The 15,797-nt window shown below is 36.2% G+C and overlaps 2 protein-coding genes across 3 annotated transcripts in view; one reads left to right on the forward strand and one right to left on the reverse strand.

Moving 5' to 3' along the window:
* The window catches only part of LOC106876197 (microtubule-associated protein RP/EB family member 1), a 36,366-nt gene extending 34,746 nt beyond the window's left edge, over positions 1-1,620 (reverse strand). For both annotated transcript variants that reach the window (XM_014924639.3, XM_014924640.3), the window contains exon 1: positions 1,485-1,620. The gene's annotated coding sequence lies outside the window, so the exon portion shown is untranslated. The remainder of the gene's footprint in view (positions 1-1,484) is intronic.
* Positions 1,593-15,797, forward strand: part of LOC128248705 (proteasome subunit beta type-2-like) — an 88,446-nt gene continuing 74,241 nt past the window's right edge. Inside the window, exon 1 of the mRNA XM_089357245.1 lies at positions 1,593-2,431. Within this exon, the coding sequence (XP_089213371.1) occupies positions 2,341-2,431 (91 nt within the window). The 5' untranslated portion in view covers positions 1,593-2,340. The remainder of the gene's footprint in view (positions 2,432-15,797) is intronic.

The following is a 15,797-nucleotide window of genomic DNA, read 5'->3' on the forward strand; positions in this document are numbered from 1 at the left end:
CACAAATATTAATACTGATTTTACAAGTAACGACTCAAAACTGACCAAGGCGGCGAACCTGTTTCGATCCGCATTGAAGCCGTTAACGATCTTTTAAAAGCACGTTAGCCACAACACACATTCTTTCTTGCAGAGCATTTAAAACTTTGTCAATTAAAAATCCGCTTAAATTTCACAAAAAAACATGATGGTCATCCATCCAAGCAGTTTTACTGAAAACCGTTCTGAATATTTTTTAAAATAGCTAAGCCTTAATCTCACTCTCTCATGTTGAAATCTCGCCCGAGTCAACTATGTCTTTCACCATCCCTGAGATGTTTAAGGAATTAGTACAAGCAATATACCGGCATTGATTCAAAACGATCGTAATACATTTTCAAGAATGTCTCGCAATGTCGTCTCGTCAAAAAATATATCAGTAAAAACAAATTTATATATATCTATATTCATGTCGATATAATACAATTTCGTATATTCTGGCAGGGCAGAAAACTTATGTAAGTACACACTACACAGATACATAACTAAAGGGCATTACTACAGAATAATGCCACATACCAGACTTATTTCGTAGTAATGCCCTTTATATATATATATATATATATATATAAATAAACGAATAAGTATATTCTTGGGAATAGAAATTTCCCTTACGAATTTCTTTTACACACTAGCTTCCTGATAAAATTCTCGTAAAAGATTTTTATCCTATCTTGATTTTATTTATATATATATATATAGAGAGAGAGAGAGAGAGGGGGGGAGGGAGAGAACGAGAGGGGATACACATACATATAATGTACGTCATTATATCGCAATACATCTGGAATATTCGATGAAACTATTACAACTGAATAAAAAGCTGATAGACATATAATACTGCGCAATCTTCAACTGAAAGCTCTTTAAATCGAAGCAAACCACTTGTTTCTTGTTCAAACGATAGACAAAAAAAAAATCGTTAGAATCTGAAATATTTTTTTTGAATTGAGATAAGCTTACAAACTATCAACATTAAAAAAAATGGATTAATTCATATTGATATTAAATTTCCAGTTAATTAACAATAATTGTTGATCGTTATAATCTATTGGATTTTTTTTTTTTTGAGTCAAACGTAAATTAACAAGAGAATATGAGAGAACCGTTTCTAAGAACAGTTATCCTGTCACATTGTAATGACGTCTTGACAGCATCCACTGTAATTCCTGAAACGGAGAAAATCACCCCGAGACTGACGATTTACATACAAAAGTACAATTGATAACAGATAATTCTCATAATCTATCTGTCATTAATGTTATCTAATTAATCATATCTGGAGGGGGGGGGGAGAAATTATTTACATAGAGAAAGGAACAAATATAAATGTTTTTATATAAGACTTCTTTAATGAATATAGATTATTAAACGAAGAGAAAACATAAAAGGCGACTGAGGTGGATTTGTATAGAATTGGAGGGAATAAAGGGCGAAAGTCTTACCTAAATGGTGGGAAGATAGTTTCTAGTAACGTCTCTGTCTGACTGTTGAACAGATTCGAATGCTATCAGTCACGTGTTATACTGCTGAATGACTGTAGTGGTGGTAGTGGGAGTTGATGTTTGTGATGATGACGATGTCGGTGGAGAAAGGAATTTTTATCGTCATTCTCGAATAATGTCGGAACATATATAATTATACATCATAAATATATTATTTCGCACTTTCGAAAAATCGAATTATTTAATTTTATGATTAAGAATAAAAAAAATTTAAAGCAAAATTCAAATTTATGTTTTAGATTTTGGCTATTCATTCCGGAAGAAAGTGCAGGAGATGGGGAGAGAAAAAGATGATGCTTTTGTTTTATTATAAATGAAAGGAAAAAGTCAAAATTTTGCTCTCTTGTCTTTTAACTTTTTTTTTTCAAAGAATTCAGTCATTTAATTTCCTGATTAAAAGTAAAAAATTATGAGAAAGTATTTATTTTTTTTTTGTCCTGGAGACGAACTAGATGCTGCTTTTTTTGAAAGGAAAAATATTTAAAAAAAAAAAAAAATCACAAAATTCTGCATGTTGTCTTTAATTTTTATTTTTTAGTTTGCTGTTTTGTCCAAGTCCTTCAAATTTGTAGAATTATAGAAAAAAAGAAAAGAATTATATTGTAAAACAAGATGAAAAAAAAAATGTATATTTCCAACCGCTAACTTTTTAACCGGCAGAAATAAAAAAAAGTATAAAAATTAAAAAAGAAAGCAATATCATTTGCTGCGGTCTTAAACGGAAGTTAAAATTTTATGCTTGTTCATAGCTGCGTGTAAATAATAATCTTTCATATCTTCAACATTATTTGGTAAAATGGAATATTTAATTGGAATTAAAGGAAAAGATTATGTTCTTGTTGCGTCTGATACAGTATCATCAAGGTCTATCGTTGCCATGAAGAAAGGTAGGTTTTTTTTCTCTGCCCTTTACATGTAAATAATTAAAGTTACTCGTGCATGTAGCATGCATATATATATATATATATATATATATATATATATATATATATATATAGGCATAACTACAAAACTGTCCGATGAACGGGAACGTGAAGCTCAGAGTAACAGCCTTTTGTTATATTTCTGCTGCTTTTAAATAAAGTATGTATATATATATATATATATATATATGCATGCTACATGCACGAGTACACACACATGTAGCATGTATATATATATTGGTAAAGTTTGCTGCCTTTCCTTCTTCAAAATTCACAATGTTTGTTAAATTTTAATTTAAAAATGAATCTTCGATATATAAAAGAATTTATGTTAAAATATTGGATAAAAGTTTGCCTATGCCTCGTTCATCATTTAGGAGTTTGATAGAATCAGTGATATTGATTTTCGTCCATCTCTTAATGAAAAAAAAAATCGCCAATATACTAGTAAGTAGCTAGATGAATGGACCCATAATCTCTTCTACAAAATCGACTTTGTTTTTATGCCCTCTGAAGAAATCACACGGCGAAGTGGCGAGTCGATCAAGATGCTTTACAGAATATTTGGGTATCTCATGTTTGCTTATGAGTTCAAAAACCGCCAATATCGATTTAACTTTTAATTCCTTTGGTGAAATCGATAGGTACGTTTTAAGAACAAATGAAGTCAGTTGGGTCTTGCGCTATCAAGATCTTACTGCATTACCTACATTTTATTTTTAGATTAATTATCTTTTTTCCTATATATTATCACCTATCGCTTCTTTTTCCACGACCCACTTTTATTTTCCTTGCATTCCTCCAAATTGAGACTTACCGTCGCCCATGCCTTTTACGATTCACCGCTTTCACTTCTGTTCCCATCACTACTGTATCACCATCCTTTCAATCTCTCGCAAACCCATCCAGCAACCCAGCCGTCCCCGATTCTCTATCATTTTCTATCTACCTTGTATCTTGAGAGTACACACTAGAACTTCAACTCCACCGTTTTTTCTATCATTCTTTCCGCGACAGACGTGTAAATTTTCTACAGCACGACGCTTGTTTCTGCCCCTCTTTCTTATTTTAACCTCCCTACACCTGACCCAAAGCAGTCTTCCTCAATACTACTCCTCAACTCGTGCCTAGGGGTCTTGGTGACCTTTCTAGTGCTGGTGTCACAAACGCACACAAAAAGCACCTAGTACATTCTGTAAAGTGGTTGGCGTTATAAAGGGCATCCAGTTGTAGAAACCTTGCCAAAGCAGACATTAGAGACCCTTGGACTAGTCAGATCTTGTCAACTCATCCAACCCATGCCAGCATGAAATACATAAGTTAAAAGGTGAGGAAGAATTACCTCCCCTGTATATCTTGGTCAGAGTTCTTGGTCATAATTAGCTAATGATTTGATCTCATCATGATGGGTAATTTTAATTGACATTTCTTGCTTCACAACATTAAGTATTTTTGTAAGATCATACCATTTAGTTTTTATGCTGAGCATGTTCCTGGTTATTTCCTCCAGTCCTTCAATTATATCTCTGCCTTATTGCAGAAAAAAGTTATCTCTATGAAAGAAAAGGTATTTAAAATATTTCAATTGATAAAGGATTTATTCTCATTAATAAATGATTAAACATTGAAAAGAAATGGTGATAATATGAGGAAAGGAGGTTCCAGCTGGATGTGGAATCTGATTTGCAGAGAATGTAACTGGATTTGCTGAAATATTATTTAATTGTCTGATAGTTAATGGCTAGATGATAACCTCAACTTGTGATATATGTATATATATTATGGCTGTGTGGTAAGAAACTTGCTTCCCAACCATATGATTCGGGTTCAGTCTCACTGCATGGCACCGTGGGCAAGTGTCTTCTATAGACTTGGGCCAACCAAAGCTTTGTGAGTGGATTTGGTTGACTGAAACTGAAAGAAGCCTGTCAGGTGTGTATCTGTGTTTGTCTCCCACCACTACTTGACAACTGGTGTTAGTATGTTTATGTCTGTAACTTAGGGATTTGGCAAAAGAGAGCAATAGAATAAGTACTGGGGTTGATACATTCAACTAAAAATTCTTGAAGGCAGTGCTTCAGCATAGCTAGTCTAATGACTGAAACAAGTAAATGAGAAAAAATATATATATCATCATTTAGTGTCCATTTTCCGTGCTGGCATGTGTTAGACAGTTTGACTTGAACTGGTAAACTGGAAAACTACACCAGGCTCCGATCTGTTTTGGCTTGGTTTCTACAACTGGATACCCTTTGTAACACCAGTCACTCCACAGAGTGTACTGGGTGCCTTTCACATGTCAGTGGCATGGATGCCATTTACATGTTACCGGCACTAGCCATGCCAATGATTTCATTTAGCTTGATGTGTCTTTCCAAGCACAGCAAATTGCCGAAAGTTTTGGTACCCTGTATTCGCCTCCATGAGACTCAACATCTGAAGATATTTCACCACCTTATCCCATGTCTTTCTGGGTCTACCTCTAGAGTTAGAGATTGGCCCTTCTTTATGCAGCTGTCCTTGTCCATATGCATGACATGGCCATATCAGAACAATCTTCTCTCTTGCACATTACATCTGATGCTTCTTATAAGCAATTTTTCTCTCAAGATACATACACTGTTGTACATGCACACTGACATTGCACATCCTGCAAAGCATACTAGCTTCATTTCTTTCAAACCTTCACATCTCCTCTTCTGTCACAGTCCCTGTTTCACTGCCTTGTAGTATGCCTGTTTGCACACAAGCATCATGCAATCTGCCTTTCACTTTGAGGGAGAGGCCCTTTGTTACCAACAAAGGTAGTAGCTCTCTGAACTTTGCCCAGCCCGTTCTTCTTCTAGTAACTATGCTCTGAGTGTCCTCCTCTACAGCTGAATTGGTCACCTAGGTAATGGAAGCTATTTACTACTTCTAAATACCCATCTGGGCATTTGATGAAGTCTATTCTTTGTGCATTCCTAGTGTTTATTGTGCCTTCACATCTACCCCATAAAATGACTTCTTTCTCTGTTAACCTTCCTCTGATAGTGTTGTACCTCTTATGTGTCTTTAGCTTGCACTGGGTACACCTTATGCACTTCTACCTATATCTTTTCTGCATATTGAACAGGGCCATCTCCCTGGGGGATTTGTGATTTATCTGTTTTCCTACTTACTAAGACTTAGGTCTTTGCTAAATTACTTCTGAGGCCCTTTGATTCCAGACCTTGCTTCTTCTAGTTCTGGTAGTGATTCAGCATAGAGCTCCCAAGGGCAACCTGTCTCAAATTCCTGTCTTATGGCCTGGAAGATTATGATGAGCAAGAGGGGGCTGAGAACCTGTTCCTGGTGAACTCCTACCTGTGTACTGAATTCATTGCTATACTGTTTACTGACTTTCACCTTACTGACAGCATCCCTGTACATTGGTTGTACAGCTCTCACCAACCACTTATCTATCCTTGGCTTCTGCATTGACCACCACATAAGGGAGCGGGGGACTGTGTCATCTATACATACATATATATGGCAAGCTTTATATTCTACTTAATGTGGATAGGGTATTGCTAGAATGCTGTATTACTGCAATATTCACCTTGAGTGATCCTCTCAGATAGTTGTAAAGTGCTAAGAAGCACTGGCATATCGTTAGTGGACAAGAATTGTCTAGCATGGGTGATACAACTGCTAGAGCATATGCTTCATCTGTAGCAGGCATCCACTCACCGCATGTCAGCCAAATCCCACTGCTAATGATATATAGAAAAACAATGACTGTTCAGTCACTGATGTCGCAAATAGCTGGTAGTCTTTTCAAAAAATTGATATTAACAATGGAAGCAGTATTAATTCTGATTGACAATCTTTATATCCTACTTAACATGGGTGTAATGTAGAACAGCATCTGCTAATGATATACCTGTACTTCTTAGCTCTTTATATCTATATGAGAGAATCTCTCAAGTCGAATATCACAGTAATATGACATTCTAACTATACATCTACATTATGTAGGTTATAAGGATTGCCATTCAGTGTTAATACTACTTCCATTGTTAATATTTAATACATATACCTTTCAGAGTAAAGTGTTAGATGAGTATAGAGTAGTAATAAGAAAAAAAAGATGACACAGGAAAAACAATGGTTATGTTATGAACTTCATTAGCTTACAGCTGTTTCTGCTGTCTGATGCAGTGGACTTGTAGTTGAGTGCCTGAATAACATCCTACAGCTTCATTGGAATCTTGAATATGAAGTGCAATTTATTTGGGGAAAAAAAGAATTACATTTGTGCAATATATGGGATCAATCGTAGTATTTGAATAAAGAAGCAAGTATGAGATGTTCAAATACTTAGATTTTCCTCAAATCACATTCTGCGAACTTAAAAACGGGAAAGAACAGATTGATAATATTGTTCTAGATACACTGTGCCTGGAAAAAAAAATGGCTGGTCACAGCAGGATTGCCTTTGATCATAGGACCAGATGTTGCATCTCCATGTGAGACACATTCTCTGTGTCTCAACCTACCTTGTTAGAAAAAGTTCCTCTACCATTTACAGAAGAATATTTTGCTGTAGGAAGGAGCTATCTAAACAACTTCCACATGTTTGTTTTGGAAAATAAATTATGGATTTGGTACCTCTACATACAAATATTTATTTACAATGTGCAAATTTCTGAGCTCTTCTAATACTTTTCTCTGCAATATCTTTACACAGTTTTTTTTAACTCATTCCGTCTATGTTCACTAATTTCTATCTGACATAATACATTTTTCATTATGTGTGTATGTGTATGCAGTAGTCCCTTGGTATTCACAGGGGTTATGTTTCTAGAACATCCACGAATAGTGAACAACTGCAAATATTGGACTTGGTCCATAAAAATGCCTATAAATGTCAGAATATAATGTAAAAATATATATATATAATATTTAATAATAATTTAATAAAAAAAAAGTAAAATGTATGGTTACTCACCAATAAAGAATGATATTGATTTAAGGTGATGATGATGAAAATAATGAAGGTAATGACTGCACAGCAAAGAAGATTAAAGCTCTTCAGGTGTTTTAGGGGATGTCGTATCTTCATGCAAGGCTTTCTTAGTGGACTTGAGGAACATTGTGATGGGATGTTGCTGTCGTTTCTTCATGGTGAGGAAAGTTTTATATGCCTGCATGGCAGCATCAATGGCATTTTTAGATTGGAGAGACCGAAGCATATAGGGATCCCAATGCTTCTGCCTTCCCTTGCAATTCCTTTGCTGTCCTTAAAAGGTTGTATCCCTTGTTCTTGATGATCTACCTGAAGGCCTTGAGGTACTTCTTGGCAGCTTTTTTGTCAGCTAATGCTGTCTCTCCATGTAGGGAAACCCACTTTATTTTAAACTGTTTCTGGAAACGGTCAAATCATCCCTTGCTGGTTTGAAAATCTTCGGGCTCTGGTGCTGTCAATGGTCTTGGATGTGGTTCTTCAGTGCCTTCTGCTCTGTCTCTGTCAAACTGCTGGTATAATTTCCGCGCTTTCTCGCAGATGATGTTACTGCTCAAGGGGATGTTTTTCTTCTTGCAGTCACTGATCCACAATGCCAAGGTAGATTCTATCCTTACAAAGTGCTTATTTCTTATTATCGTTATCTTTTTGGCACTTTCACAGAAACTTACTGCTACGGTAGTCCTGATCGCCACCTCGTTCTTCTTTATGTAGCGTATAGTTATTTCGTTGACAACATAATAGCGACCTACTGCAGCATAATTTTTAACTTCCCGGAACATGTCCAGCATTTGTGCCTTCTCATGGAACGTCATAACCTTTTTCTGGTGCTTAGGTTCACTGCCAGAAGCCTTACAAGGTGTAGGACGTTTGGGCGGCATCTTAGGGCTTTAATAACGTGCTGTGAAAAACACAGCACTCAACAAAATACTGGAGATAGCTAATGGACGCAGTTTTTCCCCCCCCAAAAAACCTACAAAAAAATCTTCATTGTGTTTAATATGCGCATACTACCAATGGAAGATTGAGCAAAGATTTTGAAAAATTTAGTTTGTATTACCACTAGATACAGTAATCTATACTATAATAAGAGAGAGGTGGGGGCAGCAAGCAACCTAATTTCAATGAGGCTATATTGACACATGACCTTAAAAATTATCCTGTTGAAATAAAGAATGTGTATGATCAAATGTAGCAATGATTTAAAAAAAAGCGCTGGTATAAACTTAACATTCTGTGTTGTGTTGTATATATATTTCATCTGCTATCACTAGCCCAAGTAATACTAGTGCGATACACTGTGTATATATATATATATATATACTTTCACTACAATGAGAGGTTGTTGTTGAGAGACAAATACAGTGAGAGGGGGAGAGAGAGTGTGTACGTGTGAAATATAGATAGATGTCGCTATACTAATTAGCAAGGTTGTTTTGAGATCAGAAATGCAATGTACACAGCCCAGCCAGTAGAGATGTTGGAACAGAATGAATAGGTTTGGTATCTGAATGTGGATCAGGACCTTGTCCATGATCTATCTCAGGTTGTGAAGATTGAAGGCATTGAGACACTACTCCTAGAGTAGAGGATCCAGGTTTTGCTGGTGTAAAGCAGTGTGTAGAGGAAGCAATCTCTGTAAACTACAAATTTAGCCTTTCATTAGCTTGCTGTTCTTCCAGATTTTTTGTCAGCATGGTAAGTGTTGAGACTGTTCTTCTGGTCTGTCTGTTGATCTTACACTCTAGTGAAAAGCTGTTTGTAATGATGGAGCTAAGCTGTGTGAACTTTGGGATAATCTCCAGTTTGTAGTCATTGATAGTTAGGGCAGAGAATAGTTCAATGCCTTTGTTCAGTATTTTGCTCTTCTTTAGGCTGATAATGAAATTTAGGTTTTGGCAGGTTTGTGAGAAGCTATTTATAAAGCATTGATGCTAATCCACAGTGTTTGTTATCAGTACCACATTGTCTATAAACGTGGCCTTAATGAAGGCTTCACATAGTTTGGTTTTTGTCTCTGGCTGGGCCAGACTGAGCAGCCTCCTGTCTAATTTGGTGTGAAGTTAAACACTATCAGTTCATGTTCCAAAAGCATGTTTCTGCATGACTGCAAAAAAGATACCAAACAGTGGAGGAAAGCACACAATCCTGCTTTACACTACTGTGAATGTTGGAATCCTGTGTGGAATAACTGAACCTTCCCATGGATCCTTGTGATTACATCCATTTTCCATGCATACTCTTTTACTTGCTTCAGTCATTTGACTGCGGCCATGCTGGAGCACCGCTTTTGGTCGAGCAAATCAACCCCATGACTTATTCTTTGTAAGCCTACTACTTATTCTATCGGTCTTTTTTGCCGAACCGCTAAGTTACGGGGATGTAAACACACCAGCATCGGTTGTCAAGCGATGTTGGGGGGAACAACACAGACACACAAACATACACACACACACACACACACGCACGCACATATATATATATACACATATATACGACGGGCTTCTTTAAGTTTCCGTCTAACAAATCCACTCACAAGGCTTTGGTTAGCCCGAGGCTGTAGTAGAAGACACTTGCCCAAGGTGCCATGCAGTGGGACTGAACCCATGACCATGTGATTGGTAAGCAAGCTACTTACCACACAGCCACTCCTGTGCCTATGCATGCATGTATGTGTTATTTTAGAGTCATTGTTTTACAGCCAGATGCTGTTCCTGTTAAGCCATGCCTATATATTTTCAAGTAAAGAATCTCTTTATTTCATGCATCTTTGAAAGTGCAAAACTAGTGGCTGATTTGTTAGGATAAATAACAAGTGTTACTGCTTTTAGCTGGTGGTATCTGAACAAACATATTGACACATGTGCATACACACACACATAGATATGTACACATTCATACAACAAACTTTTTCAGTTGCTCTCTACCAAATCTACTCAAAGCTTTGCTTAGCTCAGAACTGTAGTTCAAGACACTTCCTAAGGTTCCGTGCAATGAAACTGAACCTGAAACTATACTTGCACCTATTATAGCAGTGTCTGCACCTGTGTGTGTGTGTTTATGTATATATTCTTTTATTATTTTACCTGTTTCAGTCAGTTGACTGTGGCCACGCTGGAGCACTACCTTTTAGTCGAAGAAATTGACCCTTGAACTTGGTCTTTGTAAGCCTGGTGCTTATTCTGTCGGTCTCCTCTGCAAAACCTCTAAGTTACAGGGACGTAAACACACCAACATGCACACATAAATATATACATACATATATATATATATATGTGTGTATGTATATATATATATATATATATATATATATATATATATATATATATGATGGGCTTCTTTCAGTTTCTGTCTACCAAATCTACTCACAAGGCTTTGGTCGGCCCGAGGCTATACTAGAGAACACTTGCCCAAGGTGCCACGTAGTGGGACTGAACCTAGAACTATGTGGTTGAGAAGCAAGCTTCTCTCTCTCTCATATATATATGTGTGTGTGTGTGTATGTGTATATATGTGTGTGTGTGTGTATACACACACAATTTTAATGTGCATTACATAGTGTGTGACTAATCAGTGCAGCCCCTTGTCATTTTGTCTGTGAGATGTAACAACTTCAAATCTTGAATGTAGAGATTTTGTGAATATTTTTTAGAAAAAAATGAAGCAAGCATGCTTCTTCTGTTTATATGTAATAATAATGTACATGATTGACGGAGTACAAATGATGAATTCTCAGCCTTGTATTTGTTTGCTAATTCTCTGAGCTGTGTTAGACTGAATATGTGATCTATTGTACTGTAGTTCTTACAGAAACCTACTTGCTCTCTCGGCTATTGGTTGTTGAGGTGTTTTAATAGTCTGGTGATTGTGACCATTGTAAACAGCTTATAAAGGTGAGAGTATGCACTGTTTAAAAAGGCCAAAATATATCTGGCACTCTCACTGGCTGCTGCTGAGATAAATTTTCGTCTCTGATATTTATTGTTTTGAACACTACAAATCCTTAAGTGATGTTATCTCAGTATAAATACTGCAGTAATTGGCCTATTGACAGTGTGTAAACATTAAGTATGAGATTAGAAGGCTAGTTTAATTAAATACTGCCTCAGTTGCATATACCAAATTTTTAATCAACCAGGCAGCTATTTGCAACATCAGTGAATGTTTTAGTCAAATTTCATTCTATCAGAGATGAGGAATTTTCATCTGTGCATGTGGTTGGCTGCAAGTACACACCATTAAAAAGTCTGAAATGCATTTGGCACTCTCTTGGTTGCTGCAGGGATAAATTTTCATCCCTCTGATGTTTGTGTTTTAACACAGCATGTCCATAACAAGTGTTATTTCAGGACAAAAACTGTGGTAACTGGCCTATCAACAGGGTATATAACATTAAGTATAATACATAGATGGCTATACCCACACACACACACACTATTTTTGGGTATGTGACAGACATATTGACCTATTTAACAGCATTACATTTTGAATTGTTGATCCTGTAATGGGAAAATGGATATAAAAATGAAATGATTCCTTTTGTTAAATTACAAAAACTAGTAGCAGCTTTTTTTTATTGCACAAAATTTGTTATATCATTTAAATTCAGCTACATGGACAGTGAATCTCTTGCAGCTGAAGAAGATTAAGAGCTATGTTTGATTCATTGGCGGTGTGATAGAACTTTGAAATATCGACTGGTTTTAATGGTTGGACAGTAAAGGCATTAGTTGATGTTTAAGCTTGCGAAGTGATTTGGATTTAAAATAAAAATAGACCTTGTGTGCCAAGTGAAAAAAATGCCATGAGTTATTAATGCCAGGAAGGAAGAGACCAGCCAAGGTAAATATAGTGAAACAGACAGGCAACTATTCAAATTTGGCCAGATGCTGATAAAACATGTTGGTGATGATAATCATCCATGTTTTAGATGGGAATTTGGCATAAAGATAAGACTGCACTGGAAATGGGAATGCTTTAGCATGATGTTTTTATATATCTTTTTATCTTTTACTTGTTTCAATCAGTTGACTGTGGCCATACTGGAGCACCACCTTGAAGAATTTTTTTAGTTGAGTGAATTGCTGCCAGTACTTTTGTTCTTTTTTGAGCCTGATACTTATTCTATTGGTCTCTTTCGCCAAACTGCTAAGTTACAGGGATGTAAACACACCAACACCAGTTGTCAAGTGGTGGTGGTGGTGGGAAAATGCAGACCCAAAGACTCTCTCATATACACACACACGCACACAACAGGCTTCTTTTCAGTTTTCATTTACAAATCCACTCATATGACTTTGGTCAGCCCAAGGCTATAGTAGAAGACACTTGCTCAAGGTGCATTGCAGTGGGACTGGAACTGGAACCATGTGGCTGGGAAGCAAGCTTCTTACCACACAGCCACGCCTTGCCAAGTTTAGTTTGCATTGAAGTCAAAATAGCGTTTCATTGTCTTGTGATTGTCAAAGTCTGAAATGGTAATTCTATAGAGAGGAGGGTTATGTTGGTAACAGGAACAATAATTAACTTGGTCATCTTTAGTTATCTGTCTATTTCTTATTTTCTTCAGTAATTTTAAGTGGACAAGTTCAGCATCAGCTACATGTAAATTTTGGATTTTCTGAAGTTAGTAACTATGGCTACAACCAAAGCTATAGAATAATTTTAAGATTGTTACCGTATGTAACTAATTCAGATATAGTTTACATGGATGTGGCTTTGATTATTGGTTCAAAAATTCCGATTTCAAATCTATTGAAGGTGTTTTGTTGTGTATTTGAGTTGCATGCATTCTGTAAAGTCTGAAGGATCACGAATGAAGAAATAGGGGAAACTGAGAGAGAGAAGTCAAGGAAGACAGGTAGAGATGATAGATATTCAACAACTTCACTGGATGGCTTCAGAAAGACTGGCCCAATAACAAGGTGTGGAACATGGCTTGTTGGTCGATATTTGTTGGGATCTGTAGGAGTAGCACATGGAGAGTGAGATGGTTAGGTAACTGATCATCTGGGAATGTAATCTATGATAAATTGTCATAAACTTTGTACCTCATTTGTTTAATGTCATGAAACTAGGACTAAGATTAACCCCTAAAAGTCAAGGCTTAGAATACATTTATTTGAATTTTCTTTTGCTTGTCATTCTTGTATGATCACCAAACTTCTATACAGGTTTTTTCATGTTTCTTTAAATTATAATCAGAAATTAGAGCAAGTTAAACCTCTTTAGTAACTTAAGTTTGTTTCACATCTCAGTTCTATTGCACAATGAACAAGTGTCTTCTATATCTCTGTACCAATCAATGCCTTGTGAGTGAATTTGGTAGAGGGAAACTATGTGGAAGCCCTGTGTGTGTGTGTGCGTGCGCACGTGCATGCACGTCTTTGTGTTTGTCCCTCACAATGCCTGACATCCAGCGTCGGTTTATTTATTTACATCCTTGTAAATTCGTGGTTCAGCAAGAGACCAATAGAATAAGTCCAGACTTAAAATAAGTACTGGGATCAATTTGAAGGTGATACCCTTGTGTGGCTGCTGTCCAATGACTGAAAAAAAAAAAGAATAAAAGAATGAACAGGAACATAATATTAAATGTGTATGTGTGTATATCTGTGTAAGGCAGCCTCACTAGTGTTGTACCTTAAAAAAAAAATCACCTAGTACATTCTGGCAAGTGCTTGATATTAGGAGAGCATCCAGTCATAGAAACCATGCCAAAGCATTGAAGCTCAATGCAGTTCTCTGACCAAGTTGGTTCTGCAGAACTGTCCGACCCATAGTAGTAGCATGGAATATATATATATATATATATATATATATGTATGTACACTCACACGTGTGGTTGTGTGCATTGGCATCGTAAATGGAACCTATTGGGCACTAACAATAAAAATGTATACACCAAATATAACAAAAAACAAGATTCTCTTCATCAGCTCTCTTCTGAGGGTTGCTGCAGTTTTAAGACCTAATCCTAGTGGAGTCAACAAGACCAAAAAGGGTTGTGAGGGAGTGGTACTCTCTCACATGGAAAAATACTTAAGTTTTTGTGATGGAGAAAAGAAAAGCATTTTTTTGGTGTAAATAAAGTGAAACAAAACAACACTAGACACATATGCACAAAAGCAATACTGGAGTAATGATAATTAGCAAAGATAGTGCTTGAACAATAGTTTTGAATTGAGAAATAGCAGAGTGTTATGGAAAGTAGTGTTATTGAAGACAAACTCAAGTCAAAGTGTAAAATAACAGGTAGGAGTAGAAATGAAGAACTGCATTCTGGGAAAGGAAAAAGACAAAGTGTGTGAGGGTGGGGGAGTGTGTGTATGTCTGTAGAAAAGGTGAAAGGTTACAGCAAGTATGCAAATGAAATGTGTTGATATCCTAAATAGATGAAATTAAGATGTCTTCACTTTTCATTTCAGCCTCAGATAAACATATACATTACTTTTGTTCTCTCATTTGTAAATTGAAACAACTGTGTTTGTGTTTGTGCTTGAAAATGTGATATCCTTGCTACAAAAACTATTTGTGTTGCTGTTTTCTTGTTTAAAAACAAATTTACTTAACATGAGACAGGTATTGCTACATGGTGAAAATGTCTTCAGAACCACGTGGTTCTGGGTGCAATTCCACTGCACAGTATCTCGTTTGGCAAGTGTCTAGCTTCAAGTTATCTAATACCTTATAAGTAGAATTATTATCTGCAAAAAATAGAAAGACACACTGGATAGTGTGGTTCATATATTTGAAAAGATGGGATAGTATGTTCAATCAGAGTTGAACCTGGGTTCTCTTTGTGCAAAAGGCAGACTGCATGAAGTATGTATAAAGAGTATGATGCTTCACAGTAATGAACTATAGAAAACAGAGGATTAAAATTAGGAGCAGTGCCATAAGATATAAGCTTAACTTTTGGTGACTAAGCCTTGTTTCCTGGTCATACTTGTTCCTGTTCAGTTATGTTGTTAAATCCTACACCACTAAGTCAATAAGCTGAACATTATTTAATGGATACTTCTTATCATAAAATGTCAGTTAACTATTTCACTAACGTAAGAGACAGATATGTACTTTTCTTATTACACACACGCGGAAAAGTTGTAGACAGGGATTAGAATCAATATTCAACAAGCGTTGCACTGAGTTTCCAACCAAACTTAACCTATTCAATTTAGACTACAGCATGGTAATGCACAACACTACAAGCTATGGAAACTTATAGTGCATTTTCTTTTTTAATTACAGTGCTTGGCCCAATTCTTCCTACAAGCCTAGAAAAATGAGAAATTATTGCTTCATCTGCAGGATTGCCAGATACCAGAGCTATTTAGAGGCAGG

This window comes from Octopus bimaculoides, chromosome 9, assembly GCF_046866305.1.
Source record: "Octopus bimaculoides isolate indiv1 chromosome 9, ASM4686630v1, whole genome shotgun sequence".
In the NCBI taxonomy this organism is placed as follows: Eukaryota; Metazoa; Mollusca; class Cephalopoda; order Octopoda; family Octopodidae; genus Octopus; species Octopus bimaculoides.